A 24,879-nucleotide genomic window follows, 5' to 3' on the forward strand; every position below is an offset into this window, starting at 1 on the left:
ATGTCAAAGCATACTGAGCATCTTTCTCTTTGACACCATGTCTGAAATCCCACGTGATCTGTCAAATACTAATGCATGAAAATCCTAACCTCAAAAAAATCACCCGTTATATACATAGCTATTGAGGTCAGCTGCTTTAAGGCCGGTAACGCGCCACTTGAATAGCCGGAAGTGCTATTATAGGTACATGGATATCTTTGCTTGTATGTATGTATGTATTTAGATGTATTTAACAGCTTATGTAGTATTGATAACACGCATATGCCCATACCTGCAGTCAGTGAGGTGTATGCGTTGATGTGAAACGGAAGTGTACTAATTACTTGCACCTCTATTCCCACCCTAACTCTCAGTCTCTCTCCATCTCCATCAAGCAGCCAGATGTTGCGTATACGCCATATAGAACGGATATGTGTTATTGCAACGGAAAAATGAAAATATCAGAAATATGCATATGGATAAGGTTTGGCGCTAGAAATGACACAAACAACATATTCGCTAATTTATTTTTTTTTGTTTCTGTAAATTTTTGCATAAAATCCGCCACTACTGCAAATAATTCACTGCCTCTACTTAGTTTGCGTCAGAAAAATGCAAAACGAACAAAATATGAACGAGTACGAAATATTAATGAAATAGCTGTAAATATTTGTATGTACATATGTCTACGGCATTCTACATCGCCGTTCACTCAGCTAAACGCACGCGATGTTGAAAAGTCAAAACGACAGCAGAGTCGCCAGAGTGACCAACTGGCCGGCCGGCAGCTGGAGCAGCAATACATTTACAGTTACACAATGGCACAGCGATTCGAGTACCATATACGAATGGGAAACGTACCGGTAATATAGCCACTAAACAAAGCATAAATTCGGGTCAGAGAGCAGTGTAAGAATAAAAATATAAAATAAATAAATACAAAAGAAAATGAAAACAGCGAGCAATAAAAAATTACTAAATTGCCGGCTGTATGCTAAAAAATACCATATGTATGTATGTGTGTAGTAGCGCATATGCTAAATGCGGAAGGAAGTGGCGGTGAGAGTCGTCGCGTTGACGCTCAGATGTCGGACAGGATATGACGTTGATATACGCGGCCTAAAGAAAGCCAGTGCCAGTGCTAAAGACCATTTGTAGCCTCCGCAAAGAGTTATTCAAGTTGTGGAAAACCCACACAAATGTTACTCGTCTGTAATGGGACGGGTATGAGTAATACAAAAGCAGCGGGGAAACACCAGCATGAATGCACATTTTCGCTTCATTTTCTTTTCTTTCTTTTCTGAAGTCTAGAAGTGTGTAAAAAAAAAAAACAGAAAAAAATGTTGCGGGAATATGTCTCATAAAAATCTCGCATTTTCGCTTTGTGGTCTGCACTACCGGATATTACCTTTGTTGTGGTTTTGTATTATTTTATATTTTCTTGATAGCTTAACAGATGGCATTGTGGCATGCAGTAGCGATTTTCTTTCATGTCAATGCGTTTATAATATGCGCGAAAATAGGTTAAACATTCAAATTTATAATTATGTTTGTAGTTGGTGCTGCTCCGCTGGCTTCCTTTTTCATTTTCCTTTTCATTTATTTCTAATCCTTCATACTTAATGTCTCGCACTCATAGGTGAAAATGGTAAATTAATAGTGGTTAAGGGATAAGAAAGCACAATTTTTTATGACAACTTTGTTATGGCGTATAATTTCCAATTCAACTTGAGTAAATTAAAGCCAACTTAAATAAAAGAAAGAAAATAGAGCAGTAAAGCTTTTAAAAGCAGGAACAACATATTCTAGTTCGCCACTATTTTTTTTTGAAGAGCATCGGGAGAGGTTCTGCAAAACTTCGCCTAACAGCTCAATAAATCTTTGTCTAGGAATTATATTCGCTGCGTAGAAAGCTATATTAAATGTTATCCCAAGTTCTTCTGGACTTATATTAGATCAAAGAAAAAATTGCTCTAATATAGCTGGATCGGTCCAGTTTTACGGGAAGTTAGCCAACTCCATCTCCGAAGCTGTTAATCTTTTTGCAAATTTTTTTCTTCCAATTTTATTTCAGGTTCTTCTGATAATGATTTTGTTCCTGAAGATCTTTTGTCAAATTTAGATACCCTCATTAACTTCGGGAAATGAAAAATGACAGACGAGGGTAAAGCTAATAGAATTAATCAGCTTAAAACTTATACTCTCAAACTGTTGTACTAGTCTTTAGTTCGGTCGAAGTTTTTTGGAGACCCTTGGAGGCTTTTATAAGCTTTGTTTTGAGCTTGATGAAATTTGTAGACCTTATTCCATCCTATCGCTCTCGTTATTTATAGATAAATCTGATGTCCTTAGAGTGCAGGCGTACTCTGTTGTCGATGTGCTTTGTTTTTGATATAATTGCAGGCCTCATAGATTTCCCGCACCTCCTTATGAAAATTCGTTTCAATGTTCCCTCACGTATTCTTCGTTATAATGAATTATTTTTTGTGGGTGTTGCTAAAACTGTTTATGGGATAAATGCTCCTTTAAGGAGGACTCTATCCTAATTTAATGCTTAGTCTTCTACTTTAGACTTTGATTTTTCTTATTCTAAGTTTACTTTTAAGAACTTACTCATAAGGCACTTGTCATAAGGGTTTCCCTTATTCTATGTATACATATATTTGTCATATAGTCTGTAAGCATCTTGCTTGTTGATTAAAAATAATAAATAAATAAATAAATAACTTAGCTATTATGAAGGGTTCACCAAAAACCTACCATACCTGTGTATATAAAGGGAATTTGCACTGCAAATATGTATGCATGCAATAGGCGGAGGCACAAGTCGATGTAAAGCTGGTTTCAAGTCATTTTCTCATTTAACACAACAATGTAATGTTTCGTTTTCAACCAACAATGCACTGCACAAGCACAGAGAGAAATAAGCAATTCCTGCCAGTGCATAACCTGTTTCTCTCTAAGCATTGGCGCTTCAATCAGATATGTATGAGAAACCTATAAAAACAATGGCAATTAAAAGCTATGAAGAACAAATCAGAACTGTCAATGTGTGTATTGAGGATTCTTTATTTAATGGTATGGTGGAATATCTTTGGGAAAGTGGTCAACTTAATAAAAATGAATAAAGTCCAAAAGCTTGCGTCCGCACTCATAACAGGTGCGATGAGAACAACACCATCTAAACTACTGTTTGCCCTACTAAACTTTATTCCGGTAGACTTATATGCCAAAGAGACCGCAAGTGGTGCGGCTATGCGAATGAGCATTCTAAAGAAGTGGTCAAATATTAGTTACAGTCACTTTTAATACTAGTACTAACGGAGTTTTCGGGGCTTCCCGGATTGGTGGACCATGCTCTGCCGAACCCTGCTGCCAGTAAGGCGTTCTCCTACAACTACATACATATTTTATTTATTTTCGGCGAGACAGCAAAAGTAAGTAAATCGGATGACACTTTATGTGCCACCTTGTATAAAAACCCTGCTCAGTTCACCTAATATTTCCGAATATTTTCTCTCGCTTACGAAATTGTACAAAAATAAAAACCATCGAAATACCAATGTGCATTGTCATTTGCACGTATGTAAAACTTCAAGAGTTTGGCAAATTGCTTCACTTAAAGTTGCCGGTGTGACTCTGCTATAAATTCTTTAGATACATGATATTTTAATTCTTTGCCATGCACGCGATTTTACATTACCCCTCCATGAGAATGTGCAATTAATGGCTTTTAGGCGCGACATGCTGACTATAAATTTAACTAACAATAAGTAGAAATTCCAAAACTCTTTAAGTTTTGAGTTATTTAAAAATACATACATATATAGAAATGCAGTGGCAAAAGAACACATACATTCATAAATACATGTATTTGCATTCTGACTTTCATTTGTTTTTGCAAGAAAATCAATAAAAAGAAAATCTCAAACATGGTCAAGTTGGCAAGTGAAGTATTTCCGAGTGCTGCTGTTTTTATTGTAGTTTTAGTTAGAGTAGAGCGAAAATTAATTTCTAGCTAGTTATTGTGGCACAAATTACCAAATATTTTGGCTTGAAATGTCTTTGGAGCAAATTAAAAAAAAAGAAAATTATAATGGACTCTGAATACACCGTGCGACAGTAAATTTTACACACAAAAGAAACAATATATTCGCGAAACTATGGGTAAATTACAGTAAAACTGCATACTTAGTTTTTCTCTGGTCAGGTCAGGATTTATTTAAAAGGAAAATATGATTATCTCAAAAAATTATTTCAAAAATTCGGCGCAATGTAGGTTAACAATAAGAGTGTCATATAAAAGAGAAAATTCTGTACAATTATAACAGAAAATATTTTTCCGTGCATATGGACGAATGTCCATGTGCATATGTCCATTAAAAATTTTGTTCTTAAATATCCTTGAAAATTTTGAATATTGATTTTTTTTTAATTATTGTTTCAGGACTAATATACGCACGACCTCATCATCATTGAATTTCGTCCTGCAAAATTTATTAACTTAAAAATATAAAATTTATTAAAAGCGCATTTTCAATACCTACTGGGTTTTATTACTGGGAATCTGTGTGAAGAGAAACAGGGTCCTCCTATAGAAAAATGTTGATTTTCGAGAATTCTATACCATTTCTACCAAAAGTGTCAATATTTTCCAGATCAAATACATGGAAAACTTTGAGCGTTTTAAGAAACCTTTAAATATTTTTTGATTTCAAAATAAAACAATAGGGGTATATTTTTTCGTTAAAGAACAATCCTAGGGGTGTGAGAGCATACAAATTCCGACTTTACTTTTTCACATGCATTTTTGGATCACACTAATGCACATCTACACAAATATATGTATGTATGTATGCTTAAGATAAAAATAACATGAGCGATTGCAAGGTAGTTGATGTCCTTTACTATGTAACACCTCAAACGCGTCGTACTCAAATGCAAATGGGTCAAATGCATCGGATAACACAATAATACATATACATATGTATGTATGTATATGAATGTGTTGTCAATACGTATAAGCAAGTGAGTAGCTGACGTTAAAAGCAAACTTGTTTTATTTTAAATTTCAAACAAATAAATAAACACCAATGTTGTAATCATAAAATCTTATGTGCATTTTACAAGAATAGAAATTGCAAATTTTTGTTATCGGATATGAATCGGTGTGTATGTTAATACACTTATGTATAGTGTTTATTGCTTATCAGATGCATATTGTAGTTTATTAACACAACATGCATTAAGTTTCGACAACTTAAAATACATACTTATGTACATACTTACAATCTGGTGTAACGTAAAATATATATGTACTCTACACCACTGTTCATAGTATATGTAAGTACATATGTATGTATTATATCCTAGTGACCCAGTTTCGAGTGCAGTGGCGGATAAAATAATAACTTGTATAATAACATGTATGTATGTAATTATACCTTTTGTTTTCGATGATGTGCTTACATATTTATGTATGAGTGTACATATGTACACGTACTATTTAAATACGCATTTGTATGCTTAGGGTCATTTTCTCAAGTAACCTGTAACCTTAAAGCTCACTTTATATTGGAAAAAAACTAAAAAAAAACTTACATACGTCAAAAACCGATAATAGAAATGCTAAATTTTAGTCATAGGTTTATTTTTAATCTAACCTTTGAATAAAAAGTGAGCTTTAAAGTTAAAGGTTACTTCAGAGAACGGCCTTTACAATGCAATTTGTTTACATTCATTTGTAAAAACTTGGTGTCTATTGAGTTTTTATGGTTTGTGTCATACATATATGCTATTCCCATGAATTATGAGCTTAGCTTTTAATCAGGCACCTTAAATAACAGTTAATTTTTTTAACAGTTAAAATTGGCCAGCTATTGTTGAAATGTTTAAACGACGAAAGACAGCGGAAAACAGCCATTGAAAAATATTTCAATAAAAAATATTATTTAATAAATCTCAAAAGAAGTGGTAAGCTTCGTTCGTTATTTCTGTTTAAAAGCTATTTAAGTCCTCTTTCATTTGATACCAAATTTGTTGAATTTGGATAAGCAGTTTGTTTACTACTTTCATTTTCTTATCACACAGAGAGAAACAAAGTGGTTGTAGGATTTTTGCGACTGATCCAGCAGTCATATCGGCCTAGTCAAATTCTATGCACAAAATGCACGTACACATACTTACTACTTTGGTACTCACAATTTTTCGTTACTTGTGTATGTGCACTTCACTGCGGAATTATTATTACTGGTCATGCATATGGATGTTAAATTACCGTTGTGTAAATTGCACATTTTTTTCCGCTTGCACTTAAACATGTTGCATACTTTTCGGCACGCTTCAGTATACCAGTAGGAAATCAAATACTTTTAATATAAAATGGCCACGTCAAAGCGCTTAGCAGTTTTAGCAATTAATGGACGGCAAAAAACTTAGGTGAAATTCTCAGGGCATTCTCGTTTAAAGCTAAGAACCGAGCTCTCAAGAAAAAAATCACAAGAATTATTTTCCATTATTTCTGTTGCTTGAAAAAAAAAACACTCTGCTTTTGCTATAAATTTTCTTGAAGAAAAAATGTACGAACCTTTTTTTTCTTGAGAGCTGAAAACGGATTTAAGAAAATTTGGTAAAAGAAATATTTTTTTTCCGTTTCTTGCGGCAATTTTATATGGACTTTTTGTTTTTCTTGAGAGCTGGAAACAGCCCTTAAGGGAAAAATATATTTGTTAAATCTTTCGCCTTTTTGTTTTACAATTGTTTTCGTGTTTAGAAACTTACCACTCATCACCTTTTATCCACTGCTTAATAGTAAGACATGCTAGTAGAAGGACCTTCCAATGCCTGCTGCCACAGCTGTGGTGATGATGTAGGATTTGAGGATCTTGGGTTTGTTAGCGATATTTTTATTGATTTTGTTTTCGATATTTATCGAATTTGTTTCGATATTTATCGATTTTGTTGTCGAAATTTATCGATTTTGTTAACGATATTTATCGATTTTGTTGTCGATATCTATCGCTTTTTTGATGGATATTTATTGATTTTGTTATCGATATTCGCTATCGATTTTGCTATAGATATTTTTATTGATTTTGTTATCGATATTTATCGGATTTGTTATCGATATTTATCGATTTTGTTATCGATATTTATCGGATTTGTTATCGATATTTATAGATTTTCTTATCCATATTTATCGATTTTGTTATGGATATTTCTATCGAGTTTGTCATCGATTTGGTTATCGATATTTTTATTGTCCAAGTGTGCCCGCCTTTCTGGGAAAACTACCGTAATCTAACCCAACTTAACATATAGAACGCAACTTGTTTATCCAACAATTTCCTACAGTACTTTAACGCGCACAAGGAAAATGAGTGCGTGCAACTGTATTAAAGCGAAGTTCCGGCAATCACATACAGTTAAATACACACTTATGACTTTACACACATACTATATGTATATGTATAACGTCTATGGCGCATTCGAAAATTTTCTAGTGAAAGTGACGGTCGCTGCAAAAACTTTCGAGCAACTTTATGGCGCAGACAAATCTATGAACCGCATACATATATGTATATGGAATTGCGCCTCAGTTGATACGAGTTCATATTTTCATATGCGATTCATTGGGTTTTTATTTATTGTATTTTATTGCACAATAAACTGACGTCAAGTGCGATATATCGATTGAATTGCAGCAGAGTAACCTTCGAGTACAGACACAATGTCTGTGAATATTGAGTCAACAGAAAACGAAAGTATTTATTAATATTTTTATGCTGAAAGTTGCCTCTTACCTCTTTAATATACCTGTATGTGTGTATGTATGCGCATTACTTAGTCAATAGTAACTTAATGTATTTGTAAGCACTTTCACTTACCCCTGAACGTAAATCCAATAAAGTATCATAATCGACAATATCCAATTCCTCCCACGTTTTGGGTGGCAGCGGTGAGGGCGTCTGTGCGCGTGGCATATGTGTTGTCTGTGTGGCGTGCGTCGTCAGTAAGGTGTCAATTTTCTCGCCTATACTAGGTTGCGCGCCCTCTCTTACCACCTCAGCACGTCGTGCGCTGCGCGAACGCACTGGCGAGGGATCACGCTGCAAGTTGTGCATCACCTCGATGGGTTTGTGTGGTGTCTTAGGACTGATAATGCTATCTACAGGACTGATACTGTGTCGCTTGTATGATGGCGAGAATGGTGATAAGTTGGCGCCGGTGCCGGCGCTTGTCACGGAGTCACGTCGCTTGGGTGGCGAATGAGAATCGTGTGTATTCGCAGAAGAGCTTAAAGGGCTCGCGTCGTCTGCTGTGGACGCAGCGCCGCCACCATCGTTGGCAATGCTTGACATTTGCGCACGCCCTGGTGATTGTGCTGTTCTTGGACGCGCCACTGGTAAGCGTTCTGCCTCCGGCGACGACACCGGCAGCGGCTTGGTGTTGTCATCGATTATTTCCACGCTCAATGCCATAGTCTTGCTGTTGTTTGTCTCCTCGGGCAGGGGACTGCTAGTGGCGGACGTGGATGGCGTGCTAATAATTGTTATCTCGGTTGTTGTGGTAGTTGTTGTTGTAATAGTGCGCTGGGAAGACTCTGCGTCAATGTCATTTTGATTCCCAGTTGGCTTGGCAGAGAGTGCGTGCTGAAGCTCAGCTGCAGCGTCATTATTGCCTCGATTATTTGATGTGTTAGCGTCGCTGTCCGGCGTACGCATCTTCACCACTTCGCCACCGAATGTTACACGTTTCGGCGTGCGCGAAGGCGTCGATGGCGTTACGACGCTGTAATATTCTTGGCGGTCCCGCAAGTTTGATTTTTGCTCCACTGCATTGGAGTCATCCTCCATATCGAATTCGGAATCGCTTAGTAGACGCACCACTGCGCTTAACTCATCGCGCTCAGCATCATGTGTTGCGCTTGGTAGGCGACCGCAGACGACATCATCCTCCAAACTATTCGGGTATGTGTCCACAGACTTACGCGGACTCGAGACTGTATCGACTTCGGTGTCGAAATCATCGTCCTTTGCCTCGAGAATGCGCATAGTTAACGTATCATCATTGATTTTTATTTCAGTTTCCATAATAACTCGCGCTTTAGCCGCCTCCTCGAGCATTTGCTCCTCATCCGATGAGCGCCAGCAGCTTACCAGCGGCTGCTTTGTCAACATATGCCAAGTGCCAGCACCTCTGTTGGCATTCGCGCTCCTACCATGACCACCACCATGTCCGCTCGCACTACCAATTGCTTTGTCATCTACGCTGTAAACATTACACAACAAGTCGAATTCGCGATACGCGCTCGTAGTCATATAATCGCGAAACTCATCCTCACCCACTAGGTCACGTAATTTCGAAAGCACTTTCAGCGTGATCTCCTGATGCGTCACCTGTCCCATCTTCTGCACTAGCATATCTATGGCAGTGCGCAGTGTGTAATGCCGCTTGTTAGTGTTCAACGTTGAATGAACCAGCGCTGGTAAGGATAGCATAACACCGCATGTTAAGCGTCCACCAAATGGTTCATTGGTTATTTTCTGATTCAGCCCGATATCGAGTATCTGCAGCAATATCGTTTCGGGCATTGCCGTCTCGGCGAGATATACGCGCAGACAGTCCAGCGCGCCTTTCCTCACGGTAGGCGCCTGATGTCCTAAATTCTCCACCAATGGCGCTATCAGCGCATCCATATACGCATCCGCCTCGGCGCGCATTACCACCAATACATCGACAAAAACGCGTAGCGCATGCTGACGCACTTGCCATTCGGGATCGCGTAGACGTTCGAGAAATTCACCAAATATTTTACCCGGATAAACGTTGTCGGGAAAGGTACGCGTGCGTAGTATGTGTTCCCAAAGCGGCGTCAGCTGGACCGTAGCCGGTGCGGAAGTTGCAGCGCGGTGCAGCGTGCTTGCGGAATGACTGTGCTTGGAGGCAGCTGCCGCGCTTGAAGAAGCCGCTGCCGCAGAGCCGTAAGTACGTCGGCGTTGCAACTCATATTCGCTGCTGCTGCTAGTTCCATTGCTGAGTGTGCCGTTCACATTGCCGTTGTGGTTACTGTGGCGCTTGCCGCGCGCTGTTGCGCCACCTCCTAAAGCACCAACTTTATCGCGTTCGTCGTCGTCGTCTTGGTTGTCGTTAGCGTTTACATCCTCATTATGATAATTGTACGGAGCATTGTCGCCGCTGCCACTGCTGTCCTTGCGCGCAAACATGCGGCGAAAGAACATATTACACAAACACAGACAAAAAAGTGGAGAGCTCTGCTAGAAAGCGTATTTTAGATGACCTTTATTGAGACATAAAAGTTCTATCGATGGATATTTCGTCACAACTTACACATGCGCCACACTTTTGTTTCCGTAAATTTTCTTTGCTCTGCCAATTTAATTTCACTTTAAGCAAATAAATATAGTCTTCAACTTCCACGAGTGCACTTAATAATATCCTTGGACTTTTGCCTTAGTTTTTTTTTAGTCGAAAAAAAAGAAAAAACCACATAGCGACCGGTAGTACTTATTTCGTCTGCACTGGCTAGCGTCACTTTAATTAAGCTTCGTCACGCACTACTGCATCCGGCCAATTCACCCCTTAATGCTCGCCGAATGCATTGACCACTCGCGATGTAAAAAAAAAACTCACTCCTGCACACTTTGATTTCAATTGAATACTTTTTTTATTGAATAAAAATTGTTTCTCACTGCCTTCCTTGCTACATTCTTTGGTTTTGTTGTGGCACTTTTCTTTCTGCTGCTCTTCGATATTTTAGAATTTTCCGACCGTACTCGTGTGCTTGCAACTCGTGACTGTGCGTTTCGCCGCTACGCCATTGACTTTTGTACTTTAACATCGCTGGTAAGTTGTGTTGCTGACGATTGGCATGCCCCAAGTGACCGTTAAATGTTAAACTAACGTTTATGACTTTGGACATCAGCTGACCGACAGTGTTGCCAACGTGGCTGTAAATAAGTTTATTGAGGAAAGTAAGGAAAATCATGCATAACGGGATTTGTTATTACGCTTTTTATGACAAAGAAATATACATACGTATGTATAGGCTGAGCTGAGTGGAATATATGAATGTATGCATGTATTTATATGGCATTGATGAGCATACTTAAATACTTTTGTATTTAAAATACCAACTTTCTTGGAACAAAAATTAGTTCGACTTATTTACTCAAAAACGACGTCCGCAACCAAGATGAACTTTGAGCCAACGCACGGTTGGAGGTTGTTCCAATCTCAGAGGTGCCTTCCTTCAGGACAGTGTGAGTGTGGCACACATATGTATATATGGAATACATGTATGGTAGCCAGCTGCTCAAAAGGCAGGTTACCCGAAACTACTGAGTAAGGTCCAAAGAATAGCATAAAGCATTTCAGGTCCCTTAAGGACCATTCTAAACAAAGCGCTAGAAGTGTTAACCAATTTGAAAGCAATCAATTTGTTAGAAGAATACGTGGCCGCTGCTTCGGCGCTCAGACTAAAAAGTATGGTGCTATGTAAGAGGATCGACATACACCAATACCGAAAAGAGACTTGGTGGATGAAAGTCTGGAAATATACGAGGAAGTGAGGTTGTAAAAAGGTAATGGAAGAGACTCGTGCCCCAAAGTTGTAATTCGACTCAAACATCCGCACCCTTTAAAATAGTTAAGCATATCCCTATAAGAGGCCTCAAAGACTCCTCGACCTGTGAGGTTAACCCGGAAAAGTGGTCCGGAGTTACCAAATCGGTTACAAGATAAAATAATGTTGTTCTAAATATACCATCTGCATTTCAAAATCTTCGTTTTTCAACCAACCAAATTTAGACAAGTTCAGTTTATCAAGCGAAGTCACATCAGGATACGTAATAAATTTGAGTGTTTCCGTTAACCCCTTGAATTCAGAAACATCGATGGAATTTCTTCGATCAGAGAATTTATTACCAAAGAAAACTCTTCGGTGCCTCTTTCACCGTCGGGTTTTTCATGTTATGTTGGATTTCCACTAGGCATTAAATAACAAAAATGAAAAATGATAAAGAAGATATAAAAACGGCAAAGAAGGCTTCGTGGTCCAAACTTTGGGATAAGTGCAAACCGAAAGCAGTCTAAACATTCTAAAACATCTAATGAACGTCCACTTTTGTGGGTGTTGCAACAAAGGGGAGACAGTCATCAGTTGCAAAAATCCCTAAGGTACGGTGCAAATTAGAGCGATACGATATGCGATGCGATATGAAATGCGCGCAGTTCACATAGGCAAGACGGTTTAATCGACGAAATCGTCAGTGAGAATAAAGTAGCTTTGGCTATTATATACTTTCAGACCTATATATCACAGGATCTGGATGGAGGGCTAGTCTCCTCCTTTAGGTACATACTTAAGCAAAGCCATGGAGTGGATCCACCGATCAAAATAGATAGGACTTTGGGATAGACTTAAGGGAAGCGGACTCTCATAAAGGCAGTAAGTAGTTAGCTCCATTTAGATTTGGTTTGGGTGGGTTAACGGGCTACCGAGGCTACAGACGTGTCAGAGAGGGTTCCACATTGGTCTCGATCGATGATCTGATTTTCATAATAACTCCGAATAAATGTATAGGTAAAGTCCAAGTAAAGCATTTCAAGTTTTCTTTTAGTACCGGTTTCAAAATACGCAACGTATTTTTCGTACATACATAAAATCTTTCCGGCCACCAATTTTGTTAACTCACCACGAAATTGGTCACTTGCGCACTCATCACATTCTAACATATGTTCATGCGGTTTGTTTTTACTTGACTTTCCCACTAAAGTTGCTAAGCACTGCAGGACATTAGAATTTGTTTACAAATTTTGAACGTTGGGGAATAGTGGAAGGTAGCTAAGGAGACACCACAAACCAAATAGTCAACTTGCCGTTGGTTTGGTGTTTAGTCAGTTAGAGAGCGCGATGTCAAAGGAGCCACTCAAAGTTGGATAACTAGAGAAAGTAAGTAGATATATATGTATTCGGCATTATTGCATCGTCCATATGAATTTACTTTAATTATTTCCATTCGTTTTGCGCTGCACGCTATTAAAAAAAAAAAGTGTGTCACTAAATATATGCTAAATGCTAAATTGGCAGAAAAATGGGAGCAAGTTGAATTGTATCGCAATTATTTCAATTGAATAGAAAAAGCGTTACAAATTGTTTAGAAGCACACAAGAATGTAGAATTTTCAAAGGAGATTGGTAAGTAAAGTACTGAACAAAAAACACCTTAAATTAAAAATATAATTAGCCATTTATTCCTAATGAATCAAGCCGCACGCAAAAAAATTTAATGGACAGTTTTCAGTTCAAGTCAACCCTATGAATATGGAATGAGAAAATCATCAATTGTATGATATGACTACGGTGACCATCCGTCCTGTATTATACGGGACAGTCCACTTTTTTGACCCATTGTCCTGGTAATTTATTTATTTTATACGGGACGCCCCAAATGTTCTGTATTACTTTTTATGTCCCGTATTTGTCCCGTATTCGGTGTTTCGACGCCTTAACAACTCATTAAAATGGCATGTGATGTTGTTATATGATCGCAATTTTCTGCATTTCTATTTTCTAATCTGAATGCCTGTGATTTGAATCGCGGAATACATAAAGTGACCTAAATAGAAATTAGGACTCGACATTTTAGTAAGTTTTGGCTATTTTTCCTTAGTTTATTTAATGTGTATTATTTATTTTATAAAAGTAAAGCTCTTTTCCCAACAAAAGCCATTTAACACCAAATTTCCAACTTTGTGCTAAAAACTATAAAAATTAATTCCGAAATGTTTCACTAAAATTACAACTTTTTTAATTAGAAGTTTGAGAAAAACTTTTGTTTGCAATTTTGTAACTCATTAAAATTGAGTATAATAAAGTGCGAGTAGAAAGTTCTGCTCATTTACTTCGCTTTCAAAAAAAAAATGATCGAACATACTTATGCCGAATTTCCACTAGGCATTAAATGACAACATTTTTAATGACAATGTTGAGCATTAAAAAACACCCTTATCATTGCGTTCATAAAAAAGTCATTCTGTCTGTTTCCACTTGGCACTTTTTAAATGGCGTACATTTTTTATCATTATATGCCCAGTGGAAATTCGGCATTATTTTGTTTGAAAAAAATTCGTAACCTTGCCACCAAAAAATAATGCCCCAAAATTAATGGTAAGCCTTAGCGACTAAAACTTGCACTTTATTATACTAAAAATTAACGAATTTTTTTTAAAAATTTTACGGGATAAAAGAATACTGTTGCAGGGCTAATACATCTAGGATCATTGAATAAGGCTTTACGATCTGTAAGCTGTTGTGGAAAAAATTTGCAAAATTATTTTTTGTCCCGTATTCAGCTCTCATAAATATGGTCACCGTAATCTTACGGAATTTTCATGAGCTACTTGGGAATTTTTGGGACCAAATATTTCGGATTTTTTGGGACTATTAGGCACGGGTTCACATTAGAGCGATACGATACCCGATGCGATAGGCGATGCGATAAGCGAAATCGTGTCGCTCGGCCGATACGCAAGCGATATATGCCGCCGCAGTGTCGCTGTCAGGCAAGAGTGCACAATGTTCATCGTTTCCCACCAATTCCCACGTACTCAGCATGTCGATGTTGATTTCATATCGTATCGCTCTAATGTACACCGTGCCTTAGGGGACTATTTGGCATTTTTCAGGACAATGTCGGGATTTTCGAGACTATTTTGGAATCTTGGTACTATTTCGGGATTTTGCCGTTGTGGTCGTCTTAAAATTGGTTTATAAATAAAAAAAATGGTTTTATTTTTAATTGCATATATAAATTTTATTTGTTCACTAAAATTTGTTTGTAAAAATTTACTTAAATACTTACAAGTAGCAGAAACATAAACTTTTGCTTGGAAATATTTAGGATAGCTTGGATTAAAATATAACCAGTTAACAAAAGGACTAAATTATTTAATAGAAACCAAATAAGATGTACTAAAAAGCTTTGAAGAAAAGTCGTAATTTGTGCTATCATATACATACATAGTTATAAATTTATGTTTTTTTTTTGTTTTAAATACAGATCCGTGAAATTTTTATACATACAGATTTTTTGAATTAAAGCTTTTCGGAAGATTGCTTTTACCTTTTAGAACTAGTTAAGTTATCATTTGTTATAATTCATCATAATTTCTAATTCGCTCTTTGTTCATTTCAACTGCTAATATTATTTTAAGTAGTTGGTTCATAGTAGTTTGATTTATAAATTATTATGCGCAAATCTTATGGCAAGATTTCTAGTTAATACAAGTTTTAATTTAATACATTGGAGACGAGTCGTTTTTTAAATGCATTACGATATTTGAAATTATTTTTAATATAGCACACACAAAATTTATGCTTAACCCGAATTCTAAACACTAAAAATTTTAAACTAATTACTAACATAATAGAATTATTTAACCATTTTTGTTTTAAAATATGAAATTTATAACTATTTTCAAATCTTATACAACTGTTATTGCTATCAGAGTTAGGACAGAGACCTTGATACAAGGCGTTACAACACAATTGGTCTTAACACAAAATTTGTTATATTCCTTAGACTATCTACGCCAAGTCTAAACTAAAAGTTCTGCGGAATGGAATACTTAAACTAACTACAAATATATTGAGGCATTGTATTATTAAGTTTACAATAGAATTTTCACAAATATTTGGCAGTAGGAGTACAGAGTGAACAATTTATACAGCTTTTAATGTTAAAGATCTGGTTTGATGCCAGAAAAAAAGAAAAAAAAAATTATATTAATTTTTTTTTTTCAATTTCTGCTTGCGTATTGGAAGTCTGTGTACAAACGCTAATATTTTTATCATTGTTTCAATAACTTTTTTAAATCCCAAAGACACAGTCAAGTTATATAGCAGAAATGTTAATGCCAGTTACTTTGCTGCTAAATAAACTATCCTAAACTAAACGAAAAACTACAGTTACATGAATATACTAAATCACGTATTTAGCTCTTTTTTCCTCTCTGACCTTTACTTATTCTTCCAACTCACTTACGCTCTCCATCTCACATACACACACTCTCTTTCTCTTTCTCTCTCTCTCTCGCTTTCTCTTCTCCACCGAGCAGCTACGCAACTTCAGCACCTTCAACCAACTACACATACTCCTCGGAGTTCTTTTGCGTATTTCCCTGCATACATAATGTTGACTGTAGCTGTTGTTGTTCGCCCACTGCATCTGGTAGTTCGGTAATATCCTTAATCACACCCATGAGGCTCTCGAAGTTCGGTCCCCAGTTAAGCAGATAATTCCAACCCAAACTTGGCTGCGACGGTGAACCGGGACCATTTATTTGCCTATAAATACCGCCCATACGCGTTGATAGATCATCATCGCTGGCGACTAGAGTGCTGAGTGAGCCACGAAAGGACGAATCGAAGCCATCGTACGAGTGTGGTGGCATTGGTGGCACTTTACCCATGCTCGGACCCACTCCATCGCCGCTCATGGCACGCGCTACAGCGCTACGATCTGGTCGATCATCAGGCACCGCCTTACTTGACGGATATTTTGCATCACCATTTAAGCTGTTGTTATCGTATTCGATTTCCGAACATGTGAAACTATCATTGCCACTTTCATCGGTTGAGCTGGAGCTGTGCGCATCCACATCAGCATTGTGCAGGCCACCGCCGAGCGCGAGATGATGTGCGCCGCCGGGTACGCGCGGCGCTTCGCTGCTGGACGACACCGCATCCAGCGTTGATACTAGACTGGATGTGCGCGGTCGCACATTTAGACGCTCAATTTCTTCTGCGGTTAGCCCGATGGGCGCTTGCGCGGGCGATTGCGCCGATACGCCGGGCTTCTGTCGACTCGCGCTCGAGCTTTGTCCAGATAACTGTGACATTACTGGGCTATTTAGGCTACGCTCGCTATTGCTATGCAAGGCATCCTTGCCGACGCCCCCAGAACTTGAGGTGGTGGCGAGCAACGCGCTCTGCAGTGGCTTGCCTGAAATGTCGTGCAGTGTTAGTATGCGTGGCTGCTGTGAACTCAATTCAGAACTGGGCGAAAGACGCGCCAATGGCGTACTCTGGTGTGGGCGTGGTGTGCTCGAAGGTGGCGGTGGTTGACTAGCTTGAGGCGGCACACGTGGCACAAATGGTCCGCCAACACCGACGCCGTGACGTGGTGAATGCCTATGCTGCTGCTGGGCAGCTGTGGCTTGGTGCTTGTGGTGCGTGTAGGAGGCGACTGGCGCTGGTGTGGCTTTGTACTTGCGTACGCCACCCGCCTCACGGTAACCCTTGTAGTGATACACGATGTCTATGTCCGAGGGAGCGATTGAGCTGGCGTTCTCCAGATCGTAATGCTCTGGATATTCCGAACCCAAGTCAACAGAGTTTGTGTGGTCATGTGGATGATGCGCCTGGCTGGGTGGCGGTATAGGTGGATGATGTTCGTCACGGAGGGGTGGACTTTTGCTAACCACCTCACGCTCGATTATATCTGGCCGTTGTGGTCGCTGTTGCTGATGGTCGTTGGAGTTTATTTCGCGCTCTTTAAACTTCTTTGAAATCAATTCGGGACCGACCATATGATGGCCGCCAACACCGCGTATTAAATCTCCGCTGTCAACGTGATAGCTTACTGCACCATCGCCGGCGTGCACTCCCCTGCCACGCGACAAAACATGATCTGTCTGGTTTTGTGAAACTGCTGCGCCTCCGCTGTGTTTTAATTTGAAGCCAGGAACGCCGCAACTCAAACTGCCTATCTTTTCCTGCTTACCACGAAACCGATAAATGACATAAGAACCCGAAATGGCCACAACCAGTATGACGCAGAAGACAATCACCAACGTGATGCCTATGCTAACGGGGTCGGAAGCTTGTGCCGCGCCTATACCCAAGTCACCTATGCAGCCATGTAATACTTTTCCGCGCGTCAACACCTCGTTGAAGACGCTGCCCGAACCATTGAAGGGTTGCACTTCGTTGTTGATAGTGAAGTTCGCAATGCAGCCTTCATAGCTAATTGGCATATTTTCCTGCTGCGGATAATGTTCGCGCCGTACACCTGCTATGGAGAGCACGGTTAAGTATGGATCGATGAAGTCGTGCACACCAGCCGAATCAAGCTCCTCGCCTACTTTGCTGCCATCTATCAACAAGCGTAGCACACGGTTCGATGTTAAAAGTGTGAGGTTATGCCATCTGCCATCATTCAAGTTTTCCGGCTGCCGAATTGTCATATTCACTGCAGTGTTTTGCTTGGAGTAGTACACTAACTTGCCGCTTTGCAATTCTATTGCGGTATATTGTTTGTTGGTGGCCGCAAAGAGCAGCAAGCCATCTTCTTTGTAGGTTCGAAAAAGCAGACTTACGATCTTCGGTAGGTCCACAATTTGCGCAAGCGCGGTAAAGTTATCACTATTAACGGTAAAGCGTCTGCGACGCGCAATATCATACGACCATAAATTGGTGGCGGCGTACAAGCTGTCCAGTAATTGCATGCGTCGATGCTTTTCAGATATTTTAAACTCCACAAAAGCGCCGTTCATCACAGTAACGGGCTCCAAGGAGCTGTAGCAATCTGGCGACAGTAGACTGGCGCCACATTGGCACATGCCGTATGCCAGCGATCCATGCATGTGCCAAAGTCACCGCAAAGTGCAGCGCCGGATCGTGGGGCAAACTCTGCTGACAGGCCACCATTATTTTTGCGGTTGCAAGTCGGTAATACATCACGCTGCTTCAAGGGACTGCTCATATTCAACGCACGTCCGTTGACCGACACGCTGTGTACGCAACCAACCAGATCGTCTGTGTGTATTTGACCCGGACGCTCCAACACTGGGTCTGCGGAAGCCAGGCCACCAATAAGCAGTGGCTGCTTGTTGAAATTCAAAGTACTGTGAGAAAGTAAAAAGTGGATAATTTATGTTTTTACTACGAAAACTAGCTATCAACTTACCCTATGGGTCCTACATCCTGCGCATAACAGCTGACATCACCGGGGCGGCACTCCTCACAAACATCACCGTTCTCCGAACACTTGGCACGCTCAATGACATGACGCGCCGTTACGCGTGGCTGTAACCTTGTGCCACTGTCCATCAGCCAAAGTATCTTTACTACTGGCACCCACGATCACAGTTGTGATGGCTGTGCGCGCGCCACCGAACGAGAAGAAGGCCTTTCCTTTCACCACCTCAATTGCTACAAAGTCAGATCGTCCACCCGTTTGTATGCCATAGTTGTAGAGCAGCAAGCCATCTGGTTTAGTGGTGGCAAAATGATGGAAATATCGTTAGTCGCAGCATCCAATGCTGGGAAAACCATGTAGGACAGCTCCTGAAAACCAAACGTAGCACGCTCGCACTGCCGTCCATAGCGTCCATCCACACAACTGCACTTGTAGCCCGGCTTCAAGCTGACACACTGCCCACCATGCAAACATGGGTTGGGACGACACGAATCGGACACATGCTCGCATTGATTTCCACGATAGCCCGGTCTGCAGAGGCAAAAGAAAGAAGCGCCGTCGGGGCTGTGCCTGCAAGAGCCACCATTGCGACAAGGATTGCTGGAGCATACATCACCACGCTCCTGCTGACATTGCTTGCCCTCGCGGTTCGGTGGACATATACACTGAAAGTCATAGCCAACGCGGCGACATGTGCATTCGCCTCGCACGGATTTGGCGCACACGGATCCTGTTGTTTGTCACATTGCACTCCTGTAAAGCCATCTGGACATTTGCAGCTTAGTCGTCGAAACACGTGGCCCACTGAAGATCAACGATGGACTGTCGATTATATTAGCGTATGTGTGCCTTCATGCACATGAATTTCAGCAGTGCACATACCGCCATTTTCGCAGGCCCCTCGATGCTGAGGTGCAAGGGCTATAGCCGATTAACACGCTCCCGGTTGTTTGCACAAAGCGTTCGATGGACTCACGCTTCTTTATCAAACGCTCGACGATATAGCGTGGCGTGCGGTAGGAGAGATTTGCGGCACGTACCGCCAATATGAGTTCGACGTTACTGGTGTGTTTTTCGCCAGCGTTGCGTATGCTGTACAATTTGAGTTCGTCGCTGGGTTCGAAAGCTGACTTCAGAAGTTCCACAAAGTTGCGGTAGTGCATGGCTAAGAAGTGCTCGGCTGTCATTTCGCGCACCAGACCGCAACGGATTGCGCTACTGCATCGGCATCGAAGCTTTGGAAGCTCACCGTTACGGTGGACACAACACTGCTATGTTTAGCCGTCACTGCCCGAGAGGTGTACGAGTAGCCATTGACGGTCGTCTGATAGGTGGTGTGCAAGTCGCAAGCGCTTGGTATCAACCAGTATCCGGGTGGACTGACTGCGAATTTGTGGTGATTTTACATTTATAATCGCCAGTGATGTCTGGATCATTTGGATGTACATCAGCTATTTTGCCGATTCGGTATTTCATCGTTGTAGGTATTGAGTAGCACGTGCGCCATGCGCGGCGTGGATGGACTATCGTTTGATCGAGCACCTTTATGGTGAGTACATGCTGTGCGCGCTGGCGTGGTTCACCGTTGTCCTCAACCTCGATGGCCGCTTCCTAAGGTGGGAGTCACCTCGCGGTCGTAAGTTTTTGTAGATTTCACCAAACCTGAGTGCTTGTCAATCGTAAGATAAGATTTGTGTTTTCCGCCCACGAGGTAGTACGTGAATGGTCCACCATTTGGGGCAAATCAGGATCTGTAGCAGTCAGCGTTCATTATGGAGGTATCCGCCGGCTCATTTTCCGATATGTAACCAACCAATCCGTTTGGCGCAGAAGGTCGGACCGTTATCGTTCACGTCCTCCAATTCAATTTTAACTGTTGTGGTGCCAGTTTGTGGGGGCACGCCTGTATCGATCGCCCCACAATCAAATGAATACCAGGCATCGTTTCACGGTCCAAGCGCGCGCCGTCTCAATATCGACCACTTTGCGGATCAACCTTAAAATGTTTGGTTTAAGTTGCCATTGATAATCGAGTAGCTGAACTGATTATTCTGCGGACGCACATCTTTGTCCACTGCCTTGACGCTGGTAACTTTCGTGCCCACTGGAGCTGCCTCCGAAATGCGTGTCGTGTATAGCGTTTTAAGGAACTCAGGCGGATCATTGCCATCCTGTATGGAGATGATTACCTGTGCCTCATCGGTGTCATTACCGCGTATACCGCCATAATTCTTTGCCATTACGGTGAGCACAACGCGACTTTGGGTTTCGCGGTCGAGATGCCGCGACACATACATAATGCCAGTCAGGGTATTGATGGAGAAACCTCTATCATTGCTGGAGCCCACCAGCAGGTAGTAGACTTTGCCATCTTCGCCTGCATCCTTATCGGTGGCCTGTAAGAGCCCACGAAGTGCCGACCTCCGCCGACTCGGATACATCAAAGTGGAAGACGGGCTTCACAAACTGTGGATAGTATTCGTTGATGCCTGTAATGTGTACGATGACCATAGCGGTGCTCTGCATTTGCGAATCTGGATTGGCGGCCATTATTTGCAAATTGTAATCACGGCGTTCTTCGTAATCGAATGTTACGCTGGATATGATCTCGCCAGTGCTCGAATTGATCTTGAAGAGGTTTTTGCCTGTGCCGCTAGTGATGGAATAGCGTATGATGGCGTTCTTCGGCGAGTCTTTGTCGGTCGCATGCGCTTTAAAGACAAACGTATTCGGCGGACGATTTTCTGGTATGAGAGCATGGTATTCGGATTGATTGAATACGGTGGGTTGTCATTGATGTCTGTCAATATTACGGTCAACATACAAAAGCCTTCTTTGGTTTGTAAGCCAAGTCTTCAACGGTTATATTGAGGTGATAGACTTGTATCAAATCGTAGTCCAGGGGCTGCAGAATAGTGACAGCGCCTGTATCTTATGCACCATAAACTCTTTGCGCTCATTGCCCCCGAGAAGTAATATCTCAGCATGCCGTTTGGACCCCCATCTTTGTCCGAAGCGGTAACGCTAATTAGAGTTGTGCCAACTGGTCATTCTCGGGTACTATAACTTGATAACTGAGTGCTGTAAACTCAGGTGTGTACATATTTTCGCCCGTCACCACGATGGTAGCACGTGTTTCGTCCGCAAGTGGTGGCACGCCGCGATCGGTAGCGCGTACGTCACTAAAAATACCGTATCCGCTTTCACCCAAGTGGCTTTGATACCGCTATCCAACCATCGTGCTTGTGATGTGAAGTAACGGTGCCATTGCCTTGCAGCAGTGTATAGTCGATCTCCGCATTTACACCATAGTCGAGCGCGTCCACAGCATGCACCTTGAGTACACGCTGCCGCTCGTAGCTTTCTCCGGCACTGGCGCAATGTAGGTAGCCTTTTCGAATTTCGGTGGATTATTATTAGCATCGACGATGTTGATATTCACCAAGCATTCCGAGTTTAAAGGCGGCTTGCCATTATCTGTGGCCACACGATCATCGAATACATATTTTCTGGTGAGGATTCCAGTGCGAATGCTTGTATTTCATCTTGCGCTTGCTGAAGATCTCACCGGTGGCCGGATCGATGGTAACAAGTCGGAGGGATGCTGCAGCGATATGAAATAACGAATTGGGGCCTTGCTTGTCACGATCGGTGGCAATAACTTGCCCTACAAAGGCGACAGCACGCTGAGTCGGGAAAGTTGAAACTGTAGTAGCTATGTTCAAACTCAGGCGCATTATCATTCTGATCCTGCACGGTTATGGTGATGGGCGTCTCGGAGCGCCACGCGCCATCCGATGCGACAATCTTCAACAGATATTCGTCTTGTTGCTCGCGATCGAGGTAGCCAGCGACTGTGACATTACCGCTTATGGTATCGATTTTGAACTTTTTGCCTGGATTTTCAGTAAAGCTGTAGGTGGCATTTGCATTTGCGCCAATGTCCAAATCTGAGGAGGTCACTTGTATTACAAAGCTGCCAATATTTGCATTTTCCGTAACGTTTACAGAAAAGAGGCGCGTAAACTTCGGTGGATTGTCGTTTTTGTCCAACAAGTTAATTTGTACGCTCGCAGCGCCCGTCAATTGTGGCACGCCTTGATCGACTGCCTCGACGAGCAGCTCGTACGCGCTAATTTCCTCGCGATCCAAGCGCATTGTGGTGTATATCTCACCAGAGTCGGAGTCAATTTCGAATGTACCCTCAAAGTCGTCAGCTAGCCGATAGGACAATTCGCCATTATCGCCCGCATCACGATCGGTGCCATGGACTTTTACAATGAATTGCGGTGGTGGCTCTTCTTCAAGTATTTCAGCGTAGTAAGTCAGCTTATCTAGGACGGGCGCATTGTCATTTGCATCGGTCACATTGATGGTGAGCAACGCAACGCTCCGTAGGCGTGGCTGATCAGAGTCCGATGCTTCGATCCACACTTCATAAGTGTGCGCCATTTCGTAGTCCAACCCATCTTTGCCAACTTTCACCACTCCGGTGCTGGCGTCAATATGTACGGCATAGCCGATGTTGCCACCTGCAATGGCATACTTGATATTGCCCGCAGCGCCTTTCTTCGGTGAGCTTGCCATGATAGTTGTAATAACTTTGCCCTCGGGCACATCTTCGGACAGCATAAATTGCCTATTCGGCGTGTTAGCGAAATTCGGAAAGAGCGCGGTTGGCCGCAACAGTACAGTAAGATCGGCGCTGGAGGAACGCGGCTCAGTGCCCTGATCTATAGCATACACTACAATGCTGTAGATTGTATCGAAACTTGTATTCTCGCGCGCACTCAATGGCGCCTTAGCCTTGATCACACCACTCTGCGAGTCAATCGAGAACTTATCGATATCCTTGCCGCTGATATTGTAAGTGATAAGCGCATTTGCGCCATCATCCAGATCCGTTGCGCGTGCGCCAAATACAAATTCGTCAGCGCTTATGGCGTCGGGCACATTGACATTGAAGCTGGCCGCATTGAAGTTGGGCGTATTGTCGTTCACATCGAGCACGGTGATGGTGAGATTGACTGCGCTGGCGCGTGGCTCCGTCGCCGAGCTGTCTTGCGCCATCAGCGTCAGATAGTAGATGGCGGTTTCCTCGCGATCGAGCACGGCAGCAGTTGTAATTTCGCCCGTCTGCGCATTGATATGGAATTTGTCGATTTTCTCGCCAAGCAGCGTGAAGCGCAACTTTGCATTAGCGCCGCTGTCCTTGTCCGTGGCAACGGGTTGTAGTACTTTGGTGCCGGCGGAAAGATTCTCCTGTACGCTAGCCAGATAGAAGGGACGCGCGAATTCCGGACTATGATCGTTCATGTCTTGCACAATGAGGCGTACGATGCCGGTGCCGGTAAGCGGTGGAGAACCTGGGAAAAACGAAGAGAAAATAAGATGAATGCGCTTGTTAGAAGAATGAGTAAAGAGCATCTATATATGTATATATTCTTTTGGGCAAATCTAAGATAGTAAAACTNTAATAAAATGAATGCGCTTGTTAGAAGAATGAGTAAAGAGCATCTATATATGTATATATTCTTTTGGGCAAATCTAAGATAGTAAAACTGCTGCGACGGATATGATTTGTATGTACAGCTCGTTTGCGACAGAATTACATTACAATTATTTCAGCAGAATGCAGCAGCAGCACGTAGGAATAACTCTAAAAATACGATTTTAAATAGACTNGATGCAGCAGCAGCAGCAGCACGTAGGAATAACTCTAAAAATACGATTTTAAATAGACTAGACTAGACCAGACCAGCAAGCACTGCAGTTATCTTTGAGTTTTTATAACTATGCAGTAGTAGTACCACCACAGCCTAACTCGCCGCTGTGGGCTTATCAAGATAAAAACTGTGCAAACAAAAAGCGCGCTGGCGTTGTTGCCTTACATTGTG

At 41.5% G+C, this 24,879-nt stretch overlaps 2 protein-coding genes and 1 long non-coding RNA gene across 3 annotated transcripts in view; 1 reads left to right on the forward strand and 2 right to left on the reverse strand.

Moving 5' to 3' along the window:
• Nucleotides 1-10,862, reverse strand: part of LOC108363222 (uncharacterized) — a 25,698-nt gene extending 14,836 nt beyond the window's left edge. Inside the window, exon 1 of the mRNA XM_017616514.1 lies at nt 7,866-10,862. Coding sequence (XP_017472003.1) covers nt 7,866-10,220 — 2,355 coding nt within the window. The 5' untranslated portion in view covers nt 10,221-10,862. The remainder of the gene's footprint in view (nt 1-7,865) is intronic.
• Nucleotides 10,863-12,863: 2,001 nt separating this feature from the next.
• Nucleotides 12,864-13,137, forward strand: LOC108363221 (uncharacterized). Its single transcript, XR_001847587.1, has 2 exons — nt 12,864-12,952; nt 13,054-13,137. It is a non-coding gene; the product is annotated as an uncharacterized LOC108363221 (long non-coding RNA).
• A 2,265-nt stretch (nt 13,138-15,402) lies between these two features.
• ft (cadherin-related tumor suppressor fat) overlaps nt 15,403-24,879 on the reverse strand; it is a 103,757-nt gene continuing 94,280 nt past the window's right edge. Inside the window, 28 exon segments of the mRNA XM_017616512.1 lie at nt 15,403-18,625; nt 18,628-18,908; nt 18,971-19,066; nt 19,068-19,293; nt 19,296-19,676; nt 19,679-19,773; nt 19,775-19,832; nt 19,835-19,880; nt 19,882-20,180; nt 20,183-20,342; nt 20,345-20,441; nt 20,443-20,515; nt 20,518-20,593; nt 20,595-20,810; nt 20,812-20,927; nt 20,930-20,984; nt 20,986-21,391; nt 21,393-21,762; nt 21,765-21,818; nt 21,821-21,913; nt 21,916-21,957; nt 21,960-22,031; nt 22,034-22,191; nt 22,193-22,331; nt 22,334-22,468; nt 22,471-22,503; nt 22,506-22,672; nt 22,674-24,348. Of these exon segments, the coding sequence (XP_017472001.1) occupies nt 16,146-18,625; nt 18,628-18,908; nt 18,971-19,066; nt 19,068-19,293; nt 19,296-19,676; nt 19,679-19,773; nt 19,775-19,832; nt 19,835-19,880; nt 19,882-20,180; nt 20,183-20,342; nt 20,345-20,441; nt 20,443-20,515; nt 20,518-20,593; nt 20,595-20,810; nt 20,812-20,927; nt 20,930-20,984; nt 20,986-21,391; nt 21,393-21,762; nt 21,765-21,818; nt 21,821-21,913; nt 21,916-21,957; nt 21,960-22,031; nt 22,034-22,191; nt 22,193-22,331; nt 22,334-22,468; nt 22,471-22,503; nt 22,506-22,672; nt 22,674-24,348 (8,099 nt within the window). The 3' untranslated portion in view covers nt 15,403-16,145.

This window comes from Rhagoletis zephyria, unplaced genomic scaffold (genome assembly GCF_001687245.7).
Source record: "Rhagoletis zephyria isolate East Lansing unplaced genomic scaffold, Rhagoletis_zephyria_1.1 Rzeph_scaffold_01220, whole genome shotgun sequence".
Taxonomy (NCBI): Eukaryota; Metazoa; Arthropoda; class Insecta; order Diptera; family Tephritidae; genus Rhagoletis; species Rhagoletis zephyria.